Consider the following 22,554-nt stretch of genomic DNA (forward strand, 5'->3'; position numbering starts at 1 on the left):
AATCCCAGTACTACTAAAATTGTCTAAAATGTGCTCTCTGTGAATGTAGCTCAGATTCAGATGCATAGAATCAACCTACAGAATCAAAAACTGAAACAATCTGCAGTTTATGCAATGGACTCAAAAGAGTAAACGATCATTAACGCACTATGTTCCCTCTGCAGTGTCGTCTCCCGGGCCACAGGAGCAGATCGTCCAGCCTCAGTCTGACGGTGGAGAGCGCCTTGGAGAGCTTCGACTTCCTCAACACATCCGACTTCGATGACGAGGATACGGGAGACGATAACGCCGTCCTCAGCCTCCCTCCGCAGAGATCTCCGCTTTTTGATGCAGATGGAGAGAGGATCGGGTGAGTGGGAGACATAGAGAGACAGAAATAATATTGCATAATCACAAAATCAATGTGAGAGCTGAAGTAGGACATCTGAGCTTTTGATGCTTGGTTCCAGGTCAAAAAACACTGTAAAAATAGCACAAACATCTGAAGGTTTTGTTCTTACAAAACAGAACTGCAGCTCATCTCTTTGCAAAAATCCAATCTCTGAGACAGAAATATGATGTTGTTCTTGTATTTTAGTGTTTGATTAGAAAGACTCTGATATCATTGCCTTACGTAATTAAAAAGCATTGGAGGAGCAACACACACCCTGTGTCCACACTGAATATTCCCCAATCAGGCAATGCAAACTTTTTTATATTGTAGCATCATTTCATAACAACGTCATCATGACAGAATTTAAACTGTATGATGATGATTTACTGGTCAATCTAAATAACCTGGAGATAGTGTCATATTGTCACTTTTTCATTATGTGGCATCGTATGAAATATTTTGGGAAAAATGTTTTTGCATATTTGTTAAGAGTGTTAAGAAATAACCTTCCAAGTAATATTACCACCAAGTTTTATGAAAATCCATCCATGCATTGTTGAGTTATTTTGCGGACACACACACTCACGGGCGAAAACGAACCCTGCATCTGGCTACACTGGAGAACAGGATAAGTTCAGTAGCTCTGTGCTGCTGCCTTTCGGTGGTGACTCTGTGTATCTACCTCTCAGGGGTCAGCATCCAGAAGCCAGAGGACACCTGAGTGAAGCCCTAACAGAAGACACCGGGGTCGGAAACAGCGTTGCAGGAAGCCCCCTGCCTCTGACAACAGGAAACGAGAACCTGGATGTGGCCATCGTCATCCACCTGCAGTACTGTAACCACCTCATACAGGTAGAGCTGCGTCTGACTCCTGGCAATGAATCTTTCAAACGTTTCATTTTGGCAGCATTAAACCACACGCACTGTAAAACCACACATTTGTTCACCGTACCCTTTGATTTTTAATTCATCCACAGTTGTTGACAAACGGGGCCAGCGTGTGGCAGCGCCGCAGTCTGCTGCTCAAACTGTCTGCACAGACTCAGCTGTTAGAAGAACTAGCAGAGATCAGTGTGGACAGACTGGGAACCATCACATCTGCTGCTGACGGTACGTACCAAGTGACCACCAGTCTGGGTCATTGAAAGATTCAAGCTGTATTAAACCAGAATCTCTATCTTACACTTAAAATATTAAAACACACACAGAATATTATGTGGTTGCAGGGTTTGCAGCCTCTGACCTTGTGTTCTGTCTCTCTCAGTCCTCCCGGGCCTCGCTGAGCGCCCCGAGCTGATGACTCTGTGGTCGGAGTGCAGCGGGTCTGCAGGACTTTTCCACACCACGCTGGACCGAGTGTTCAAACACATGAACCAGCGCTACACGGCAGCGCTGCAGGAGAGACACCCACACAGCGCTGACACAGGTCGGCTCATCCTTATTTAATTTGTGCAGTCAGACCACAGGTTATGCTTACAATTCTAACTGTTGTTAGGTTTCACTGACTGTAAGTCAGTAACCATTTTAAATATGCCCCTGGGGGTAAATGAGATCACTGCAGTTGCTAGGAATAGATAAAAGATGAAATGCTGTACGAATTCAGTTGCACTTGGTTTGAAACTCTTTTCTGATTTTCTCTTCTTCTCCTCTGCAGTGATTCCTGTCGTAGTGGGCGAGATGGTTGACAGGAGCGACCTGGTGACGCCACACGACCCTCCCGCCTCGGCTCTGTCCCAGGACGTCCTGACCGTGTTTCAGTTCCACAGCTACATCTCACAACACGAGGTTCAGGACATGGAGACGCACCTGGTGCACCTGGCCAGAGAAGGTGAGTGAAAGTTGTGGGAGACATGAGTGCTCAGCTCTCATTGGTTCTGTCTCAAGATGACTTTGACGATGGTTTTACCTTGACAAATAAATGAATAGAAATAGACATGTTTTAAGGAAGAATATGCAGTTTCAAACAAAAGTGTCTCTAAAAGAGATACCATGTTGAGGTTCCGTGTTGCTTTTCGAAGAAAAAATAAATCTGAATTTGAAAGGAAGTTCTATAATACATGTAGATACAGCTCCTCGTCTGATTTCATAAAATAATATATATTTTCTTTTAGACAAATTTGTGCTTGAATTTATATCATGTCCTCAATGTACATGCTCCCAAATAACCTTTATCATCACCACAACCTTTTTTGAAATTGTGACAGATCAGAAGATGCTTCCACAGAAAATGGATTGTGTGCAAATGAGCTGCTGAGTAAATGCTTCCATTTAAGTAAAAAAGACAAAAGATCAAAAAGATCTCACTGAATAGAATATTACAAACCCGCTTCTGACTCATTACCTCTCTGCTTGTTGCTCTACAAGTCACGTTTGAGTCTCTAACGTGTGGGACTGTGTTTCTCACACTCAGAGGTGTTTGCTGAGGCCCTCTGCAGTGGGGACTATTCTCGGTGTCTAGCGGAGCTGGAGGTGGTGCCTGTGTCGACCCTGTGGCCTAAAAACAACACCCTGAGGGCCCTGGCCTCCCTGCTCACCGCAGACGACCCTCATGTCAACGAGGTCGCAGCTGACTACCTCTCCTCCGGAGCGTCACACAGCCACTTCAGGAACAGGGTGAGTGGTGCTAAAGAGAGGTGCACTGTTCTCACTGTTCACTGAGTCTTGACTGATGCTACATGTCATGTCTGAATATGTGTGTGTGTGTTTACAGGCTGTGGAGTGCTACACTCAGGCACTGTCAGAGGCGGGAGGTCAGAGCCAGAGGGCGGCTTGCTCAGCTCTCAGCCGCCTGCAGGTCAGTGGCCTCTTGTTGTAGTTTCTAGCCACAATGACGAGGATGCTGGTGTTTTCACTGTGTGTGTGTATGTATGTGTGTGTGTGTGTGTGTGTGTGGACCCATTTTGTCACCACAGTAGCATCATACTGTGTGATGGTCAATGTTGAAGATATCTGCTCCAACCCATAATTACTGAGTCATTTCCAGACCAACACGTTGATGGGTGTAGTGGCTGGTGTGGCCTCTAGTCTCATCGTGTGTTCTTTTGTGGCAATGATTACATTTGAATAGCAAATGAAATAACAAGTCACCATCTTGAAGTGCAGTGAAAGTGGTTTCTGCCACAGTAAGACGTTTATCAATTCAGCGAAACTGTGTTTAGAAATAATGTTTCTGTTATTATTATTATATTACTCTGCTGTATTAGAGGAGTTATATCTTGCTGCTACATACATGTAATAAGATAGAAAAACATCTTTATCTAGACTATCATTTGTTGTATGTATTTGATGAGAACCAACCTCAGAGAGCTTGCCGTTTTGTCTGCAGGCTGTCGAGAGCATCAAGGCGGTGGTAGCACTGTGCGATTCAGCTGATGAGGAGCTTCGCCACGTCGCCATAGAAACACTACTCACGCTTGGTAAGTTAAAAAAATGATGGAAGACAAATGTTTTAGTTTTGTTTGTTGGTATGGTTCTATGAATTACAACATTACAACACTGATTCCACAACTGACAGCCATCATGAAATATTTAAAAACATTTCAAAGATGCATAGAAATATAGCATGTACATGTTTTACCAAGTTCTTGTGCATAAACTGTTTTGACTTCTGCTGGGAACAGATGATGGTTGTGACCGAAAGAGTAAATATTTGGTCCTAATTCAACAACACAAGAATAGAACTGAGGTCTGAGAGTGTTTTGTACACTGTTGATGGACAACATTGTTTGTTGAAGGTGAGGAGGGTCGGCTGGCGTACGAGCGGCTGGACACCGTACCGGGGGAAATGATCCGTCTGGGCACACGGCGAGGAAACGCCGTCACCACTGCCTTCTGAGCCACGGCTCCACCGAGAAGACGAGAGATCAAACTCCAGCCTGAGCTCTGAGGATGACACTGCCCCCTCAGCTCCACGCCACACTGCACACCTCACAGGCTGTTCTTTTACCGATCAGTTTATTGATCTCCACCTGCCGCATTAGATCACTGTTGTTACTGATACTGCCTCTTACAAGAAACTAACACCAAACAAACTGTCTTAACCACAAAGGCATACAACCTATACCCCTCCTGCACACACACACACAAATGTTATTCCGCCACACCTTTACTCCCGCACAACCCCCCCCTCACCCCCTTCCTCCCCCTGCGTTCTGAGCCAGGAACACTGGTCACGTTGAGTTTTCACTTGAGCACAGATTTGACGGGACACGAAGCCACTGAACGCTGCAGAAAACTGTGGAAACTGGAAGCAATGCGTCTTCACACAAACCTGTCGACAAACAACACGCCACCGCACACAACACACGTATCACTCACCCACTGATTTACTCATATTGGCTGTTGCAGCGTCAGTCGTGTCAAGCAATATTCCAACTATGACCTTTGTATAATCACTGTTTATCACACGTTTAAGTTGGTGGTTTATGCATCAGAGATGTTTTCGGCGCTTTCGGACGATTTGCACTGTTGTAACGCATGTAAATATGGCATATTTTACACAGCCGGTGTAATATATATATGGTTGTATTCAAAGTGTATTTTTAGGTTTTTGTTTTCTAGTACGTTCCATTTTGAGTTTCAGGGATTCTCGTGTGTTTTGTGGCGGCGAGGACCGTACATGTGTTGAAAGTGGCTTTGGAGAGAAAGTGAGGTGAAACTGTGAAAGAACGTCGAGCAGATTTAAGACCTCAAGTCTTAAACTCAAGTTTATCAGTGGAGACAAAAAAGGAAGAAGCTCAGATCTAAACTGCTGAGAGAGTGAACCTCGAGTTTTTCTCATACCTGCAGTCGAACAAGTGCAATTTTTCTGTACATAGCTGACGTGAGAAGACATTTGATAAAAGTCGGCCTTTTGACCATTTGAGCCTTGATGTGGTCGAGCAGGAATTCTCTCTCTTTTGTAAATGGTTTTTTTTCCTACCAGGTACGGAGCCACTCGAGGGCAATAAATTCAGTTTGCATGAGAACGCACATTCTCAGTAACTGTACGGAGAGGATGGATGGATGCGTGTTGTTTCGGTTCTTGGTAACTGCACCTTCATTCGGCGTGTGAGCGAATAGCCAGATGAGAAGTGAAGTGAAGCTTTTTCTACGAGAAGTTGCAGGATGGAATGTTTGGTGCGTCTCGGGTCGTCTCGTTCTCCTGTAACTGACCCGAGTTCAGCATTTAAACTTTTGTCAGTGTAACTGAACTACTGAGTCCAGTGAGACGATAAAACTCACATCTGTTCTCACCTCTTATTTATTATTTACCCCTCGAATTTCTAATATGCTTTGGAAGTTTTACTGTAACAGTGCAGGTGACTTTGTTATGTATATATTTATGTTGGACTTTTGGATCAGGTCGAGGACAGTTGGTTTAAAAAGGCCTCCGTGTTATTACCATGCAACTGATCTCATGCTTAACTTAAATTGGAGTTTATTTTGAGAGAATTATATTATATGGATTATTATTTTGGAGAAGATTAAGATTTGCTCATAGTCTAATAGCGTTATAGATTTGTTTTTCCCTAAAAGGTCCCGGACAAAATGGGACATTATATATAGGAAATGTTACTTTATGACTTAGATTTACTGTAACCAAAGGAAGAATTAATTTTTAAATTGTCCTTTAATTAATGCTCATAATTCATCTTGAAGAATGTATTTTCAATACCACATTGGCATTTTGGCCACAATGCTCAGACTCGTCTTTAGAAGCACAACTTTTAAAAAAAACAACAAACCCATAACATATGACTTTAACTACATTTGGTTCTAACTGCACAGTCCAGAAGCCATACTGATTAAAAACAAGTGGTAATATTTCTATGAAATGTATTTTTTTCTTTTGTATTATAATATGTAAATGTGTGAAGTTGTTGCTAAAAGCTGAAACTTTTTTTTCTATACAACCTTTTACAAAACATGTTTTAAGTCCAGTTACAGTATTTTGGTCGAGTATCTAATTCAGCTACTCATTCAGTGTCTACTTTTTTTTTCTCTTTTTACAAACTTTCAGTTGACCAGTGTTATAAAGTTTTGCTGTTCAATTCCTAATCACCACAAATACAAGTTGGCAAAAATGTGCATGTTTAATTATCAGGATAACTTGGTTGCTAAAATTGAACTTGATCCATCTCTGTAGCTTCTGTACTCATCCATTTAGTTGCATCCTCTTCTTCATTGTGGTCAGCAGCATTTACTCTGCTCATCTAAAGTTGCAATAAATTTTATTTTTGCATAATTGAAATAACAAAATTGTGGATTCCTTCAATCTTAAGGAGACCTGTTATTTTTTCACTTTAGTTTCTGTCATATCCTTGTATTAAACATGCTATTTTCAATGAATGTTAAATGGTTGCCTAAGAGTTTATAGAGCATTTTGTCAGCTCCTCATCCTCACACGTCCTTTTAATTAGGAGTTAAGTTTGACATTTATCAGCCAAGAATTACATTTTACTCTTTAGTTGGATAGTTTTGTAAAATTTATTTTGCCTTAAAATATATTTTTTTAATGTTTATAGGTACTGCGCCAGGTTTAAAGAACACTTTGTCAGGTTTGTTTACTGAAAGCAGAACTTGAGCTGCTGGTGATACAATCACCTCTGCACCATGTCATCACACATCTTAACTTGGACGACAACATTTCGCCAAGAAACAAAAGCCAAGATTCTTTTTTAAAAACGTGTTTTATCTTAAACAAGCTTTATGTACACAGCTGTTCTATAACATTGCACAATTTTTACAGCGTAAACCAAAACACTTCACAGGCCATGCATAAAGTAAGCTACCAGTGAGTGTAGCATGACTGCTTCTCCAATAAGCCTTTTCACAGCAGACATCAGTAAGAAAAACAGTAGTTACAGTTGAACTGTGATTATTTCCATTTACAGGTTGCTGACCTTCAACAGAGCAAATCTTTCACAGACACCAGGAGACAAAGGAACGCAAGAAAATTTGGTGCTGCAGTTTAGTGAGGATCCCTTTGTTGAGATTGAAACGGTCATTTTTGAGGTATTGATTTTTACGTTAACCTAAATTAACTGAAACAAAGTCTGTAGCCTGTGCTTAACTACTGACATGTCATCATGTCTTCCATTGAAAAAAGTTCTATACTGACTTAATTATGAACACTTCTTGGCCAAGAATTTTGCAAGTTGAACAAAACCTAAAGTCGTAAAACATTTGTTAAAATATGATGCATTTCAAGAACAATGCGGTCTGAACATAAATTACACTGAAAAGCCAACATCTCCAAATAGACGTCACTCTGGCCAAAATCGGCTGATATATTAAGACAAAGTCCACGAGATGCGAGAGGTGTCAGTTAATCCTGCTCCACTGACTCCTCTTCATCTTGTTCTTCTTCTTCTCCCTCTTCCTCGTCGCTGTAATCAGAATATTCATCCTCACTCTGGTTGGCAACTTCACTGCCATCTTCATCATTCTCATCCACATCAAGAGCGATGTCCTTCAGTTCCTCCAGATTATCTGGGCACTTTCCAGTCAACCTCTAAAAATACCAGAGATGCATTCAATTTACACTCAGTGCAAAGACATTCATATCATCTTGAGTAAATAATCAAAGAACTAAATAATTTGTACGTGCCAAGATTTTAATTCAGAGCACACCATCGAAATGCCTGTGATTAAAAATGTTATGTTTACTGAAGTCCCAGGTTTTAGTGTAGGTAACAAACAAGCAGTGCCACTGTGCCTACCTCAATCATATCAGCCATGTATTGGACGTGTTGTGCCAGCTCTTGCAGCTCTTCATTCTCACTCTTCAGTTTTGTTATCTGTTCATCTCTGGTCTCGATGTCTTTGTGCAACTGGTTTAAGGAAAGAAAAGAAATTTATTAGACGCGATGGGCAATCTTAAAATCTATGGCACCATAATCTCTGACTAAAAATTGAGCTGTTGGTAAAAGGGTACTGGTCTCATCTGTATGAACCAGTCTCTAGGAATCAGGTTTATTTGAACAGGACTGGCAACTTCAGTACAAGGTCTTCTAAAGTAGAACAGATTTGAAATGTTTAGGTGCAGAGTTACTTCAATATTCAGTGCCAGCTGGACAAGAGCCAACCAAGGTTGACCCACCAGGAGCGTGGGAACAGCTCGACTGACAGCTAAACATTAGCTGCCTCTTAGTGATTAACTCACCTTCTCATTCTCCTGTAGAACATTGTACAAGGCCTTCCGTCGCTCATCGGCTACCTCTTTCCAGTAGGTGGAGGGAGGAGTTTCTACAACAGAGGAGATTTAAGGTCAAGATAAACCAAAATTTGAAATGACCACCATTTTGTGATACCAATTATGAAACCTACCTTTGACCATAAGTTCATATGCTTCAGTGGTTGTGTCATCAGTCAAACACTGAGTTTCCTCTGTTTGTGTGGATTTGACTTCTACCTTCACCCTCTTTGGACCTCGAGTTGGTTCTGCACTCCACTGTTTCCTTTTGGGAATGATCTTTCCTGCCTATAGAGACAACAAAAGTAATTTTATAAAATGTTTAAGACAAGGTGGCTAAAGATCCTTTGTTCAACCAAATGAACAAGGTATAAAAACTCTAATAATGTAAACATGGAAAATACACATTCAAATCAAACTGGTTTCAATGACAAGCCACTAAATACCTGAGCTGACCACCCAAGATCTTTGTTGACAGCTGAGGGCTGAAGGACCTGCAGGGTTTGTCTGGGGGTTCCCATTGCCTTATGAGATGATGTGAAAAAACTCTGGAAGAAAATCAATGACTCTGATTAGTGTTACCTTAACTGACCTCATCACAAACCAGATGTGAAAATAGTAACACATCCACAGGGCTTCCCGAATGAGAAATTTAAAACTCAAGACTGAGTTTCATGGGAAATAACACCTTGGGTTCTCATTTTCAAAGCCTCTGTTAATTAGGGTTTTGCATCACTTTGATTTTTTTTTTTTTTTTACACTCAGTTTCACTGTCACCATGGGAGAGGGCATGAGTGAAGCTGCTCGACAACACTGCTGCCATGTGAAACAGACCCACAGGTGTGGGAACAGGGGCAGGGCCTGAAGTCTTTCAACAACCCCCGTGGGAAAGTCTCTCCTTGAGGAGCATTACAGGGTAGCCAATCATCAGTTTGTTAATGTTTGAACGCTCCTTCACAGCTATAGTGTTTCAGGCCTGTAAAGGGTGATCAGTTGATGAGTGTCAGCTGAGGAGACAACGACCGAAACTATTCAACCTTCAGTTAAATAGAAATTAAAATACTTTAAGTTTGTTTAAATTGAAGCCAAGATTCCTCATCATGGAGAGCCTATGCATCATTTTATTTAGATTTGTCACTCTGCTCATTAAGATTTTAAATACAACCTTCATTTGGGAGCAAAACTTAGAAAGTAACATTTATCGATATCGACCATATGTTTAGCTCACTATACAATAGCCCTCTAATCAAGTATCTTGTGACTCAGTACAACACTGAGAACAGGCTCAGATTACCCGTCATGCAACACTGAGCAGGTCAATGTGGTACAAAAGGTTGTTTTCACACCAGGTCCTTTGACTTAGCAGGATACGCTCAGGTGACACCAACAAGCACGACTCCATTTCAAGGTTAATATACCTCAAGACAAAGATCCAGTATGAAACCCCAGGCGGCTGAATGAGCTCAGCAGTCATTAGTATACTTGCTGGTGTCCCCTACAGATACTGAGAGCTACTGGTTATTAATCAGATGTAACTTGCTTCTGGGAGATGCATCCTTTATTTAAACACATCATGATATAACATCCTGTTGGTGCATGCCCGTCCTAAACCTTAGCATTAGCACACTTTGAAGGGAGCATGACGAACCCACGATTAGTCACTTACCGTAATGTTCTCGTTAGACTTCTGTTGGCTGGGTCTTAGTTTTCCACTCATATTTGCTCTCAAGAAAAAAACCTGAGAAAGCGAAATAGGCAAATTACGTTAAACTGTACGTGTATTCAATCCTTTGGCGTGTGAAGAAGTCGCCATGTTTGTAGGAAACAAGTGAACCGAGTCGGCAACCGTTAAAAATAGGATGATTCCAGGGAAGCTAGGCTAAACCCAGCACGGTGTTGGCTTTCTTAACTGGCAGCACGTGGTAAAACACGTATAACACGGTTTTCATCAAGTATAAACACGTTAAATCGACTCACCGCTGATCAGGATCGAGCCACTTCTGGTGTGAGCTGATTCTCTTGTTGTGTGGCTCCCGCGCCAGCAGCTTAAATAACGCCCACTCGGTCACGTGACGAGCACGCTGAAGGTTTTTTTTTCTTCACGTTGTTGTTTTTTTTTTTCCACCCTCGTGCGGTCACATGTCAACACACGTCACATCTTTGTAGTTGCCTGGTGTGTGCGCAGCCATTTTGGGGAGGCTGCGGAGCGACGAGCTGGTAGCCCACTGTCAGCTGCTGCCCGAACACACACACACACACACAAAGAGAAGAAGCCATCGGGAAAACACAACGTTGGAAGCAGAAGCAGTGAAATATGGGCCCGCCGGGAGACAGGACGCGTCACTCGTCGACTGAGAGAACGGAGGACTTCAGCCTGGCGGTCGATTTATCTTGACATGGCATGCGGCAGGGCGAGTCGGGGGTTGTGACGACGGAAGAAAAGGGAGAGGAAGACAACAAGCGCAGCGAACGCCACGAAGCTCCAGACACGGAAAGGGCAGATTTGATCAAGCTAGCGTCTCTTTAGCCTCTCGGCGGTGTGAGTGTGGTGTGCTTCTCGGTTCCCTGGTTGGGGTTTTTTTTTGGTCGGTGAAGTTGTTGACGACGCACGGCTGAGGCAATTTTGCTCCTAGCTAAAAAAAAAGAAAATGCTGAGCACAAGCGAAATCAGCTAGTCGGTCGAGCCCTCTCAGGTCTCCGGACTCTCACAGCACTGGCAGCCACGTTGAAGCCAGCGAGAAGATGTAAACGCGTGGAAAGATGACCGCACGCTAGCTTAGCCCCACCGCCACACTCACAGGCCTCGATCCAGCCCGTCAGTCGGAAGATAAGATGTAGCTATAGCGTCGGTTCACTACTAGTTAGTGTCGGAAGTGAACGCCGAGGTCGGCCTGCTAGCTCGCCTTAGCTAGTGTGCTAAAAATACGCCCACGCCATGACTACGAGCACCGACGGGCCGTGGGCCGAATGAGTGGCAGTGAAAGTCAAGGAAATGTCAAGTTACCTTCGCAGTAGTCTTCGATGTTACCCGGTGCCAGCATCTCCTGGCATCTGCATTTACCTGCCATGTTCGTCCGTGTCCCCGATCCGCCTGTAACACGCACATAGCGACGTCTCCGCAGAGAAACAAACACAACGACAGCCATGGATGAGAGACTTTGAAATGACCCAAACAATAGAATATTTGTCTGCTCGCTAGTCTCTGTAGTCGTCCAAGTCACTAGCAGGAGTCTATACTGCCGCTATGGGTTTTTATAGTAGCAGCCGTTTCTGTTGATTTCATTTTTTTTTTCTCCAGACGAAGAGTTAGTCAAATTTGAGTTGCTCTTTCATTTAAATCCCTTGTCGATGGCAGGTTGAAGACAAAGCTCTCGTGGCTTAAAGTCATGTCTTGAAAAATGGATTTCTGATCAAGTAATTAGGAGATGTAGTATTTAGCTTGTGGATCATTCCCCTCCTCAACACTGCCCTAACACACACAAAAATTAAAGATGACTTAGTCTCGTTTCTGATTTGTTGACCTTTTTTCAGTTAGTAGTTAGTGGGTATTTCACTGATCAAACCTAAGAGTTGTTTGATGGGTTGTTTCTGCAAAGGGTAGCGAACTCCATCCTTTATCCAACGTATAGATACAAAAGTAGAGAGTGTAGCCACAATATTCTGCGCAAGACAAGAGCATCGCCATCAAAATCTAACCATGGGGGACCCGACTTCACGAAGAAATCAAACAAGAAATCGACTTCGAGCTCAACTTCGGAAGAAAAGGGAATCTTTGGCTGATCAGTTTGACTTCAAGATTTATATAGCCTTCGTTTTCAAGGAAAAGGTTTGTTGGCAAAGTGGAAGCCTCCAGTAATTCTTGGAACTTTTCCTCACATACACCTTGTGTATAAATGTCTCTTTCCATCTCGGTCTATGTCATTATGCAAAGCCAAAAAATTATATTCAATGTTTGTGTTTTTTCTCTTGTTTTCTGTCCTAACAGAAGAAGAAGTCTGCCCTCTTTGAGGTAGCTGAAGTTGTGCCAGTGATGACCAACAACTACGAAGAAAACATACTACGAGGTGTGCGGGATTCCAGCTACTCTCTCGAGAGTTCAATAGAACTCCTGCAAAAAGATGTTGTGCAGCTACACGCACCCAGATACCAGTCAATGCGAAGGGTAAGACTGGACCAGCTCAGGATGGGATACTTGGAAGAGAATATCAGTGCTGTTATAATATTGTTATTTCTTTACCAGGATGTGATAGGATGTACACAGGAGATGGACTTCATCCTTTGGCCTCGCAACGACATTGAGAAGATTGTCTGTCTGCTGTTTTCCAGATGGAAAGGGGCCGATGACGAACCCTTTAGGCCTGTTCAGGTCAGAACTTGACCTTTTTATCAGATTACTCAGATGCCTGTCGTGATTTGATTCTTATGTAACAGTTGTTCTCACTGAAGTTGTATTATTGAATTAAGGCTGTGCAGTGTAGGCAAAACATTTTTTTTTATCTTCTTATACTGATGGACTTTTATCACTTCTCTGCAAACTGCACTGGAAACAAAAAACAACTGACTTTTACATTTTTTTCTATTTGAATCCTTCATGCACAAAACAGTTAAATTAAAATAACAAAAGAACAGCACATCTGACAAGGTGGTCATCTTAATACATCAGCTATTGAGTGGCAGTACCATTAATAAACTAATTATTGGACTGGAAACCTTGTTCTGTCTGCTTTAAATAACTTAGTTTTGACATTCAGGCCCTATTCACATTGTGCAAAAACAAAAAATGGATGAATCATTTTAATTTGATGTCTATGGTCAACTATCCTTCATCTGGATGTAACAATATTTTCTTCTTGTTGCACATTTTTGTCCTCCGTCCAACAGGCCAAGTTTGAATTTCATCATGGAGACTATGAGAAGCAGTGCTTGCACGCTCTGGGTCGGAAAGACAAGGCTGGAATGGTCATGAACAACCCAACTCAGTCTGTATTTCTCTTCATGGATAGACAGCACTTACAGGTGAGTGAGTCAATTGAAATTGAGATGTAACCGGTTTGAAAGGCTGAAACCATGGACAGCTTTCAAACTCACTTGACCACAAACATTCTCTGTCGACCTCTGTTGCAGACTCCTAAAACCAAGGCCACAGTTTTCAAGTTGTGCAGCCTCTGCTTGTACTTGCCCCAGGACCAGCTGACCTGCTGGGGTGTGGGAGACATCGAGGATCACCTCCGCCCATACATGCCTGATTAAGGCTTCCAGCTCCACCCAGCCACATAGGGAAAAGCCCCTCCCTTTCCTTTTGCCTAAGCCTTCAGAAGCAAATTGATGTACTCATCTCCACCCGTTTCCTTTTAAAAGATTTGAACTTGTGCTTGGATCTCTCCTTTTTTCCCCTTTTTTGTTACCTACTCGTTCTCCCCTCCCTGACCTGAGGCTGATTCCGTTCCCATCCTTGGTTTTCTCCCTCATGTCCCAACGTTTCCCCTCTTCTCTCTGCCATCATTTTTGTTGGTTGCCCCATTTTTTTTGTTTTGTTTTGTTTTTTTCTCCCTCTTTATTCCCCTCCTACTCACTCATCCATTCTTGTTTATTTGAACCTGCACGAACATTGATTTTGAGTGGTTGGTTGTTCGCTTGGAGCCGCACTGTCAACAGCACCGGTCATTGAAGGAACTCTTTATGTTGCATCAGAACAGGAACAAACAATACCCAGGTCTTCACGGTGGTTCTCAGATGGACGTGTTTTATATCCTTGTTGTCATAAGAAAGGATTGTTAAAGCTTGTTTGTAATGTCATTGGGGTTTCTAGAACAACTTTACACAATCTTTTGACCAAGGACAGGTGTGATTAGGTGTTAAATCACCTGTATACACAAAAATAACAAGATGAACAATATTTGTCAAATCATATGGTGTAGGAATTGCTTCTTATAAACTGCCTTAGTTCTTTTTTTCCGCTGGACTTTAAAAGATGTTTTGGTGTCATTTGCTTTTCTCTGAAACACGCTAGGCAGGCCTTTGCTAAAATCTCAAGTTACTTGAAAGGCATTGTACACAAAGGTGAGACATGAAGGTCATTGTCACCGTTCAAGCTGGCCGTTCGTGCACTATTCAAGCTACTGAAATCTGATACTTTACATTTTGTTTTATTCGGGATGTGGGTTGGTGAGAAACTGAGATGTGTAAGATTTAATGTTTAACATACCTAACAAAAGTTGCTGAAAGCTAACGGATCTTAGTTTAATTTGACCTAGTAAAATTAAGATATTTCCTGCCATGCTCATTTAAATCAAAATTGGGTTTTGCAGGCTTGCTTGTCAAAGAATAAGTACATAGCACATATAATTTTGCTCATTGTTGATTCTGTGTGTTCAGTTCAAAGATTATAAGGCGTGTAACTTCTGTTTTTTTTTTTCTGTTGATGAATCTCAAATCAATACTGCTGAGCATATCCCAATACAGTGCAAATTCTGAAAGCATAACTCTTTGTCCATTTCTTTTATTGCATGTGCATGAGTCAGTAATACAGTAAGAACATCAGAATTGACTGACCACAGTCCTACATTTTCCTCTGTGACTGTTGATAACAAATACTCAACTGTTGTAACCAGCAGTGGGTGGTATTATGGCGTTCACTCACCACTTGTTTTTTACACAATATGTGACCTTTTCAAACTATTTACAGGCAAACGTTGGTTTAGTTTTTATCTCAGAGTCCCATGTTTTGACAGTACATATATGATAATGTATTTATTACAAATGGATCAGTGGGGCCAGTTTAGCTGCTGCCAAGGTGCTTAGTGTGTCTTCCTTGTGCAATAGGCTTCCCAGTGGCCTTGTTGATGAGGTCTACAGTGGCAAACGCCAGCGTCCGTCCTTGCTTAAGAACCTGAGCAGTAATGACGACCTCCTCTCCTATCTTGGCAGCATTCATATATCTGTAAGACAGTGCAGGCTGTGGTTAATTAATCTTCAACAGCATGGGTGGGTCAAGAAGCTGAAGGTAAAGGTCAACAATACATACATACAAGCCTGGAGGTAAATTCAACACTACATTTTATGACAAGCCAAGATCACACACACCTACAGGTTACTAGGGTCATAAAAATCATGGAAGATAATTAACAAAGCACGAAGCTGTAGATTCAATTAATCTTGAGCTTTATTCCTGGGTATTTAGGGGTTTTCAGTAATGAGAGCTTGAGTTAAAAATACTGCAATTAATATTCTGCACATGGTTTTATGTAGGTTATAGTCTTTTTTAGAATCAATACATTCATTTGTCAAATAATAACAAAATACATAAAAAATTCAAAAATATAATATATTCAGTATAACAGCGTGAAGAAAGCTTTCAAATAGCATTTGTTTTTACACAGTACATTTAATTTACAGGATAAATAACATTTAACTAAAAACTTGAGCATAAAAATTTTAATAAAAAGATTGAAAGGAATTTTTAGGTAAACCTAGAATTTCTAAGAACTAATGCATTTGTGGAAGTTTCTTAGTCTTAATGTATTAAGCATTTATGACAGACCTTCACGCTTCATAGTACATAAGTTATATACCATTAAGAACTATACCACCAAACCATGGAGCTCCTGACACAGTGTATGTTAACCCTCTGGTGATCCCGAGGTTTTAAGGGGATTAATCAGGACTATTATCGATGGACTCACGTTATGTTCATGTCCACACTGACCCCCGGGGATCCTCTCTCACTGTGCATGATCGCCATGGTGGAGATGACATCGACCAGGGTGGCTGTCAGCCCGCCGTGCAGCGTCCCTCCCCGGTTGGTGTGCTCCTCCTCTACCCGCATCTCGCACACCATCTTACCCGGGCTGGCGGACAAAATGTCCACCTGAGGAAAACACACGTGAAGCGAAGAGTGTGTGAGCGACAGAGACTGGAAGAACGGGAATCAGCGGGCGGCAGGTTGGGTTCAAATATGACCACAGCCTCGAGGAAAGTCCTTAAAACGGTGGAGAAATATCACAGTGTGTGTCGTTACCTTGCTCAACACTCGGTCGAAACCCGGAGTGTCCACCATTGCTCTCATTAATTGTTTTATCGAGTTTAAAGACCGTGAAACCATATTTTACTCCTGCTTAATACAACCAATGTCAAACTTCTGTTTACCTCCCACCGGAAACCACAGCGTGACATAATCCGTCCGGGTGAAACATGAGCTCCTTCTTGTTTGGACCTGTTGAAGCTAATGTGTTCGCTAGCATGAATATAAAGTAAAATGCGCAGCAACTGCAACTATATGTAGAAATATGTATTTTTAAATATTCACGTAGCGTAAAGTTGTATTTATTTGCTTGGTTTTTGTTTTAGTTTGTTTTAGCTAGCTATTTAGCAGCTTGACCCGGAAGATTTTCGCTGGTGCACCTGATAGAACTTGCAGAGCAAACAGGGAGCATGATATTTACATTGGATTTAGTTTCCCTGTGTGGTTAAATCTGGTGGCGACGCAACATGGCGTCCACATCTGACTCGGACAAAGCGTCAGTTTCTAACGTGGAGGAAAGCAGGAGCCGTCTCTGCGAGGAATTTGTGGCCATAGCAGGATCGGACAGCGCCGCGGCTCAGAGCTACCTGGCTTCAAATGGCTGGGAGATGGAGGTGCGGTGGTTAGCTTAGCTGCATCATGACCAGGGGACCTTAGCCTTTAGCTTGTAAACACTGCTCATTTCATTTCCTCCATCAGAAAGCGTTGAACTCGTTCTTTGAGGCAGACATGGAGCGGATATTCGAGGCAGAAGATTTTCCAGAGACGGACGCCAGGCCTGAAACCAAGAGGAAGAAGGTTGAAGAAAAACCTGCAGAACCATGGTAAGCCCACTTATTCCTGACATATCACTTCGCAGTTAGTTTCACCATCTTTAGTGAAACATTGCACATAAGTACGTTCCTGATGTGTGTAAAACGAACGATACTTGCTGATCTTGTCTGGTAAATGTTGGACAACCAAAATGACCCACGACTGAAGTGGCTTAAGATTGTTTTAAGACCCCTGAGTTTATCAAATTAAAAAAGGAGGAAAGATGTGACAGTTATAGTTATTATTCTGCTTCTGATTTATTTTCTGTCCTCTATTCTAATTGTTTTTGTAATACTTAACCCTAACCCCTTTTTTTAAATTAAAATGTAAATTACCACCTGCCTATATGTAAAAAGCCCATATCTGCTGTTTTGTAAATTTATATTCATTTCAATTCAAATCTGTGTTCAGACATACTTTGAAACTTACACTGTCTGTAAAATCTCCAGCATAGATTTGACCAAGGACAGCCCAGCCTCCTCACACAAACTGTCCGAGGAAGATGACGGTAAACTGTCGGTGATCTCCTGGAACGTGGACGGACTTGACACAGACAACCTTGCGGAGCGTGCTAGAGGCCTGTGTTCCTTCTTAGTCTTGTGAGCCTCTTTCTTCACTCTTGCATTTTATTGGCACCACTTGATGTTCAAATTATTGGGAGGAGGGCCGATAAGCGTTCTTATATAATCTTTGTTGATATAAAGTCAGCTGCAGAGCCGTATCCCTGGAGATACAAAGTATGACTCAACGATACATAATCAACGCAGATAGCCTTTGAAAAGTGAATTTTCTTTTCATGCAGATACACTCCTGATGTGGTTCTCCTACAGGAGCTCATTCCACCCTATGTCCAGTACTTGAAGAAACGGGCCGTCAGCTACTTGATCATTGAAGGTGCTTTATTTTAAATGGTCAGTGTTGGGTACTTAGAGTTTGAAACAGCAGGATCCATGTCTCAGAAAAGTAGTTCAGGATTCTGTAAAAGTTTCTACATACCCAGCATACACCACACATGTTTTTATACTGGGAAAAAAACATGGGATAACCTACAGACAAACTAGGTTATTTGACCTGCACCTTCTCTGTCCTTGTCCCTGACCAGGTGGTGAAGAGGGTTACTTTACTGGTATGATGCTGAAGAGGTCACGAGTCAAACTGGTGGAGAGCAAGATAGTAACTTACCCCACCACACAGATGATGAGGAATCTGCTATTAGCTCAAGTTCGTGCACAGACAGTCATCAAATACTACAAATAACTCAATTCTGTTCACCCCAAATACATTTTTTCTCTCCTTGAAAATCAGGTGGATTTCAAAGGCCAGAAGCTGTGTCTGATGACGTCTCACTTTGAGAGCTGTAAGGGCCACGCACAGGAGCGGATGAAGCAGCTGCGAGTGGTGATGCAGAGGATGAGGGAGGCACCTGACGATGTCACCGTTCTGTTTGGAGGGGACACAAACCTGAGGGACACTGAGGTTAGTAATTTGTCCCTTCAGTCACATGCAGTCACCTTTATTTACTTCTTTAGTAATTCTTAACCTGGCCTTCATCTCAGGTGGCCAAGGTGGGCCTGCCCTCCAGTGTGTGTGATGTGTGGGAGCGACTGGGCAAGCAGGAGCACTGCCGCTACACATGGGACACCAAAGCCAACAACAACAAGACTGTTCCCTATGTCAGTCGTTGCCGCTTTGACCGGGTTTACTTCCGCCCAGCATCAAAGGACGGAGTCCCACGTCTTGCCCCCGACCACATGGCCCTGGTGGGCCTGGAGAAGCTGGACTGTGGACGCTTCATTAGTGATCACTGGGGAATCTACTGCAGCTTCTCTGCTGGTTAGAAATGTATGGATTGCTAAAACATGCGAGTCAATGTCTAGTTAGTTTTGTGTAAAGTGAACCAGCATTGCCTCTGGGATGAGAGCACAGAATCAGTATCTCCTTTAATTTTCTCACCTCTGGTTGCCTGATTTTAAAGCTTGATTTGATTTGTTTTATTATTTGAACTTAAAATGGAAAAATAAATTCAGAAAGGACCAATAAATGTAAAAACAAGTTTGCAATGATTTGAGATTAACTTTTTTAGTTGGGTATGAAATTTACAGCCTTTACCCTTGACAGTGCAATCCAACCACATGGTCAGCTTAAAGGGTGCTCAGTGTTTCTACCTCCAGCAAGACTAATGCCCCATCTTTCCATATCAAAGGAAGTGAAAAGAAATCCAGGATCCACCCGTTTATCCAAATCCACTATAAATGTTGTTCTGGAGGGTTTATTCACATCACACGATCTTCATCAACAGTTGCAGCTTGCCCACTAATGTTCTAGTTAAATTCACTTTAGGGACTAGGTTCGGCCTGAAAATGATTATTCATGTGAGATTTTTTTTAGTTGTAACTACTCGTCAAATTGTCTGTATTTTAAAATATAGTTTGTAGCAGCAGGAAGCTTCAGTTACATTTTAGAAATGATTATGATTGATGTCAACAACTATATTGTATGAACTGGCAGCACTGTTAGTAATTTTGGCATCAACACCACTAGAGGGCAGTACAGAGTTATTTTTATATATATAAATATAAAAAGGCCAAACTACAAAATAAATACAAAACAAAGATAATCCAGAGCTTGATAAACTAAACTTTTTGATTTATATAATTTGTAATATCTGACAAGTACCAGATTTGAAAAAAGACCTATTATTATTATAGAATTATTCGATAGCACCTATAATATATATCCTACATTTTGACAATCTCTGAAGAACTGAGTTCTACATTAACCACATGTAAGCGCCACCTCTCGGTTCCTGACATCACTGTCAAGAGTTATCTCTCTGCGACACCCCCTAAGGTCTGAGAGGGTGTTTTCATGTTTGTCTGGCATATAGACAGTGCAGTGTGTTTGTTTTTTTACCACACAGTTACAGAGTGAAGAAGAGCTGACCTTAGGAGAGGACACAGATGTGACTGTTCCGTGGGATCTGGCGTCATCAGAAAAGGCCCTCCCTCCCTTTCTCCCTCCCTTGTCTGTCTCCCTGGTTTCAGATCAGCAAGGACACATGGAACGAAGCTGCCGCTCTTTAATGAGTTCACCTAAAACCTGCAATATGTCAATCTTAAGAATAAGCATCCCTTTCTTTCAAGGTGTCGTGATCATTTGTGGTATCATGTGGATATTTTCTTTTCTCTCTGTGGAGTTCAGGAGACACTAGGCCACCTGACACAGCTTAAAAACATGTCTCTTGATACGTCACGGTTAAAAAAATAGCTTATGCACCTTATCTTTAACTGGGATATTTCTGCTGCTACATATATTAATACCTTACATGCAAAATATGTTTGAACACAATGGATTTTCATGATTACTGTCCCAATTTGAATATATCTGATCACCAGTTTGATTTAAACAAAAACATATTTGTGTCTCTATCTCTAGGTTCTGCTTTCAGAGAGGATGATCACATGCATGGGTCCATACTGCCTTTTTCTAATGGCCATTAAATGATAATTAACTAATCACATGGACTCACATTGATTATAATTTCTCAGTGGTGAGCAACACAAATACACCATGCATTAATGTGTGCATCAAATCATCATTAGTAGTGTATTACTTTTGCATTAGAAATGTTTGATGTCATTGATGGACTGTTTGAAAAGTTATTTGACACACAGCAGATATATCAGAGTCATTTCACTTCCCAGCCTCATCCAGAGGTGCACCACTATTTTTCCTGAGCAGTTTCACTCCACAGCAGCAGGTCAGAGATGGTACAGATGGAGGCGACAGCTGTCTGGGCCAAGAAAGTGGTCATGTGATCAATCCGTCTTGAGCTGGATCCCCGTACCAGAGGCCAATCAACATCCCCCTCCTCCACAAATCCTTAAACATCTGCACCACAAGTTTCCCTCTGGATGGATGCATAGACATTTTTTTAATATATTATTTCCCTCTCAGATGTATTTTCAAGCACCAACAGCCTCTCAGATGTATTTTTGTATCTTTCCTTCCAAAAGCATAGCCCTCAGTGAGAGCTGAGGATTTTATTTGAGGCCTGTCAAAATGAATGTTCTTGGCTGTGCGTGGACGTATCTGTGCGCAGGCGGCGAGGCTGCGAGGCTGCGGGAGGCCCTTTGTCCTTTGAGGCTGGGTTGGATGATGATGGATTGGACACAGATATGACCCCAGCCTGACTGTGTTGTGCAAAGAGCAGCAGAGGAATCTGTGCTGCAGCTCAGCAGACAATGCAATAAAAAGCAAGAGGTGTCTGAGCTGTTACCGTTTGACTGATTAAATTTAAATCAAATGTATTATTATTATTCAGGTTAGGTTGAGGTTAGGGTCAAATTTAGAGTTAGGGTTAGCATTTTTATTTAGGTTAATTTAGATTAGGGGGTTAGGTTTAGGTAAGGTTTAGGGTTTTATGGGTTGGGTTATATTTTTTCTAAGATTAGGGTTGAGGTTAGGTTAAATTTAAGGTAAGGGTTAGTAAGTAGTAACTAGGGTTAGGGGTTTAGGGTTGTATTTAAGATTCTAATTAGGGTTAGGATTGTAACTAGAGTTAGGGTTGTAATTAGGGTTAGGGTTGTGTTTGGGGTTAGGGCTACAGTTAGGGTTGGGGTTAGGTTAGGGGAAATGAACCTCTCTCAAAAAGAGACAGGGGATGCACGGTCGTGAGTAATCGTGATTTGTAAAAATGTTGAATAAAACTTTTGTGCCCTTGGACAACGTTTCAACTCTGTTTGGTCTTCCTCAGGTCCACTATGGCACCTTATCCCTTAGGGTTGGGGTTGGGGTTAGGGTTGTGGTTAGAATTTGCAGTTAGGGTTAGGGGGTTAGAGCTAGGGGTTGGGGTTGCTGCCCCTGGTCCCAGGCACACTGACAGGGATGGCCGCGCAACGCACCACAGTCCAGCCCTCATTACCATCTTTAAAGTAGCCCATGTTTCCAGGAGATCAATATAAGTCAATGCAATGTCATCTGAAGTCATGGACTTGGACATGGACATGACTGTGTGTGTGTGTGTGTGTGTGTTTGTGTGTGTGATCACAGCACTGCTCTCCAGCAGAATCTAGCCAAACCATGTCAGACACCATCCACACGCACCCCCACCTCCCCCTGCACAGATAGCTTGTCACAGGCAAGGGCAAGGGCAGGCATAAGTGCCGCTCC

At 42.1% G+C, this 22,554-nt stretch overlaps 5 protein-coding genes across 8 annotated transcripts in view; 3 read left to right on the forward strand and 2 right to left on the reverse strand.

Moving 5' to 3' along the window:
- The window catches only part of ripor2 (RHO family interacting cell polarization regulator 2), a 54,780-nt gene extending 48,167 nt beyond the window's left edge, over positions 1-6,613 (forward strand). For all 4 annotated transcript variants that reach the window (XM_069516651.1, XM_069516652.1, XM_069516650.1 and 1 more), the window contains exons 14-22: positions 165-349; positions 1,063-1,225; positions 1,351-1,483; positions 1,638-1,799; positions 2,028-2,201; positions 2,784-2,986; positions 3,084-3,167; positions 3,699-3,789; positions 4,108-6,613. In XM_069516651.1, coding sequence (XP_069372752.1) covers positions 165-349; positions 1,063-1,225; positions 1,351-1,483; positions 1,638-1,799; positions 2,028-2,201; positions 2,784-2,986; positions 3,084-3,167; positions 3,699-3,789; positions 4,108-4,208 — 1,296 coding nt within the window. In that variant the 3' untranslated portion in view covers positions 4,209-6,613. The remainder of the gene's footprint in view (positions 1-164; positions 350-1,062; positions 1,226-1,350; positions 1,484-1,637; positions 1,800-2,027; positions 2,202-2,783; positions 2,987-3,083; positions 3,168-3,698; positions 3,790-4,107) is intronic.
- A 412-nt stretch (positions 6,614-7,025) lies between these two features.
- Positions 7,026-10,707, reverse strand: gmnn (geminin DNA replication inhibitor). The gene is made up of 7 exons (XM_020090561.2): positions 10,527-10,707; positions 10,216-10,287; positions 8,996-9,097; positions 8,684-8,837; positions 8,520-8,602; positions 8,077-8,187; positions 7,026-7,868 (listed from the first exon to the last, which is right to left on the reverse strand). Exons 2-7 carry the CDS (start codon positions 10,264-10,266, stop codon positions 7,683-7,685), a joined length of 687 nt encoding a protein of 228 aa, XP_019946120.2. The 5' UTR covers positions 10,267-10,287; positions 10,527-10,707; the 3' UTR covers positions 7,026-7,682.
- Positions 10,708-11,518: 811 nt separating this feature from the next.
- Positions 11,519-15,031, forward strand: c20h6orf62 (chromosome 20 C6orf62 homolog). Its single transcript, XM_020090560.2, has 5 exons — positions 11,519-12,375; positions 12,535-12,711; positions 12,790-12,915; positions 13,431-13,565; positions 13,674-15,031. The coding sequence occupies exons 1-5, from the start codon at positions 12,247-12,249 to the stop codon at positions 13,797-13,799; spliced, it is 693 nt and encodes a 230-aa protein (XP_019946119.1). The 5' UTR covers positions 11,519-12,246; the 3' UTR covers positions 13,800-15,031.
- A 1-nt stretch (position 15,032) lies between these two features.
- acot13 (acyl-CoA thioesterase 13) lies at positions 15,033-16,735 on the reverse strand. Its single transcript, XM_020090562.2, has 3 exons — positions 16,567-16,735; positions 16,232-16,416; positions 15,033-15,487 (listed from the first exon to the last, which is right to left on the reverse strand). The coding sequence occupies exons 1-3, from the start codon at positions 16,648-16,650 to the stop codon at positions 15,328-15,330; spliced, it is 429 nt and encodes a 142-aa protein (XP_019946121.1). The 5' UTR covers positions 16,651-16,735; the 3' UTR covers positions 15,033-15,327.
- A 185-nt stretch (positions 16,736-16,920) lies between these two features.
- tdp2b (tyrosyl-DNA phosphodiesterase 2b) lies at positions 16,921-19,445 on the forward strand. Its single transcript, XM_020090558.2, has 7 exons — positions 16,921-17,183; positions 17,269-17,393; positions 17,832-17,981; positions 18,185-18,276; positions 18,485-18,603; positions 18,688-18,858; positions 18,939-19,445. The coding sequence occupies exons 1-7, from the start codon at positions 17,037-17,039 to the stop codon at positions 19,218-19,220; spliced, it is 1,086 nt and encodes a 361-aa protein (XP_019946117.2). The 5' UTR covers positions 16,921-17,036; the 3' UTR covers positions 19,221-19,445.
- The last annotated feature ends 3,109 nt before the right edge of the window (positions 19,446-22,554 follow it).

This window comes from Paralichthys olivaceus, chromosome 20 (assembly GCF_024713975.1).
Source record: "Paralichthys olivaceus isolate ysfri-2021 chromosome 20, ASM2471397v2, whole genome shotgun sequence".
Lineage (NCBI taxonomy): Eukaryota > Metazoa > Chordata > Actinopteri > Pleuronectiformes > Paralichthyidae > Paralichthys > Paralichthys olivaceus.

Excerpts from the sequence above, each read along its gene's own strand:
- gmnn (XM_020090561.2), bottom strand. The coding sequence starts at position 10,266 with ATGAGTGGAAAACTAAGACCCAGCCAACAGAAGTCTAACGAGAACATT. Across the intron at positions 8,188-8,519 it reads TTCTACAGGAGAATGAGAAG|TTGCACAAAGACATCGAGAC; the intron begins GTGAGTTAATCA and ends TCCTTAAACCAG. Across the intron at positions 7,869-8,076 it reads ACATGGCTGATATGATTGAG|AGGTTGACTGGAAAGTGCCC; the intron begins GTAGGCACAGTG and ends TGGTATTTTTAG.
- c20h6orf62 (XM_020090560.2), top strand. The coding sequence starts at position 12,247 with ATGGGGGACCCGACTTCACGAAGAAATCAAACAAGAAATCGACTTCGA. Across the intron at positions 12,916-13,430 it reads AACCCTTTAGGCCTGTTCAG|GCCAAGTTTGAATTTCATCA; the intron begins GTCAGAACTTGA and ends TCCGTCCAACAG. Across the intron at positions 13,566-13,673 it reads TGGATAGACAGCACTTACAG|ACTCCTAAAACCAAGGCCAC; the intron begins GTGAGTGAGTCA and ends CCTCTGTTGCAG.
- acot13 (XM_020090562.2), bottom strand. The coding sequence starts at position 16,650 with ATGGTTTCACGGTCTTTAAACTCGATAAAACAATTAATGAGAGCAATG. Across the intron at positions 16,417-16,566 it reads TCGACCGAGTGTTGAGCAAG|GTGGACATTTTGTCCGCCAG; the intron begins GTAACGACACAC and ends TGTTTTCCTCAG. Across the intron at positions 15,488-16,231 it reads AGTGTGGACATGAACATAAC|ATATATGAATGCTGCCAAGA; the intron begins GTGAGTCCATCG and ends ACTGTCTTACAG.
- tdp2b (XM_020090558.2), top strand. The coding sequence starts at position 17,037 with ATGGCGTCCACATCTGACTCGGACAAAGCGTCAGTTTCTAACGTGGAG. Across the intron at positions 17,184-17,268 it reads CAAATGGCTGGGAGATGGAG|AAAGCGTTGAACTCGTTCTT; the intron begins GTGCGGTGGTTA and ends TTCCTCCATCAG. Across the intron at positions 17,982-18,184 it reads CTGTGTTCCTTCTTAGTCTT|ATACACTCCTGATGTGGTTC; the intron begins GTGAGCCTCTTT and ends CTTTTCATGCAG.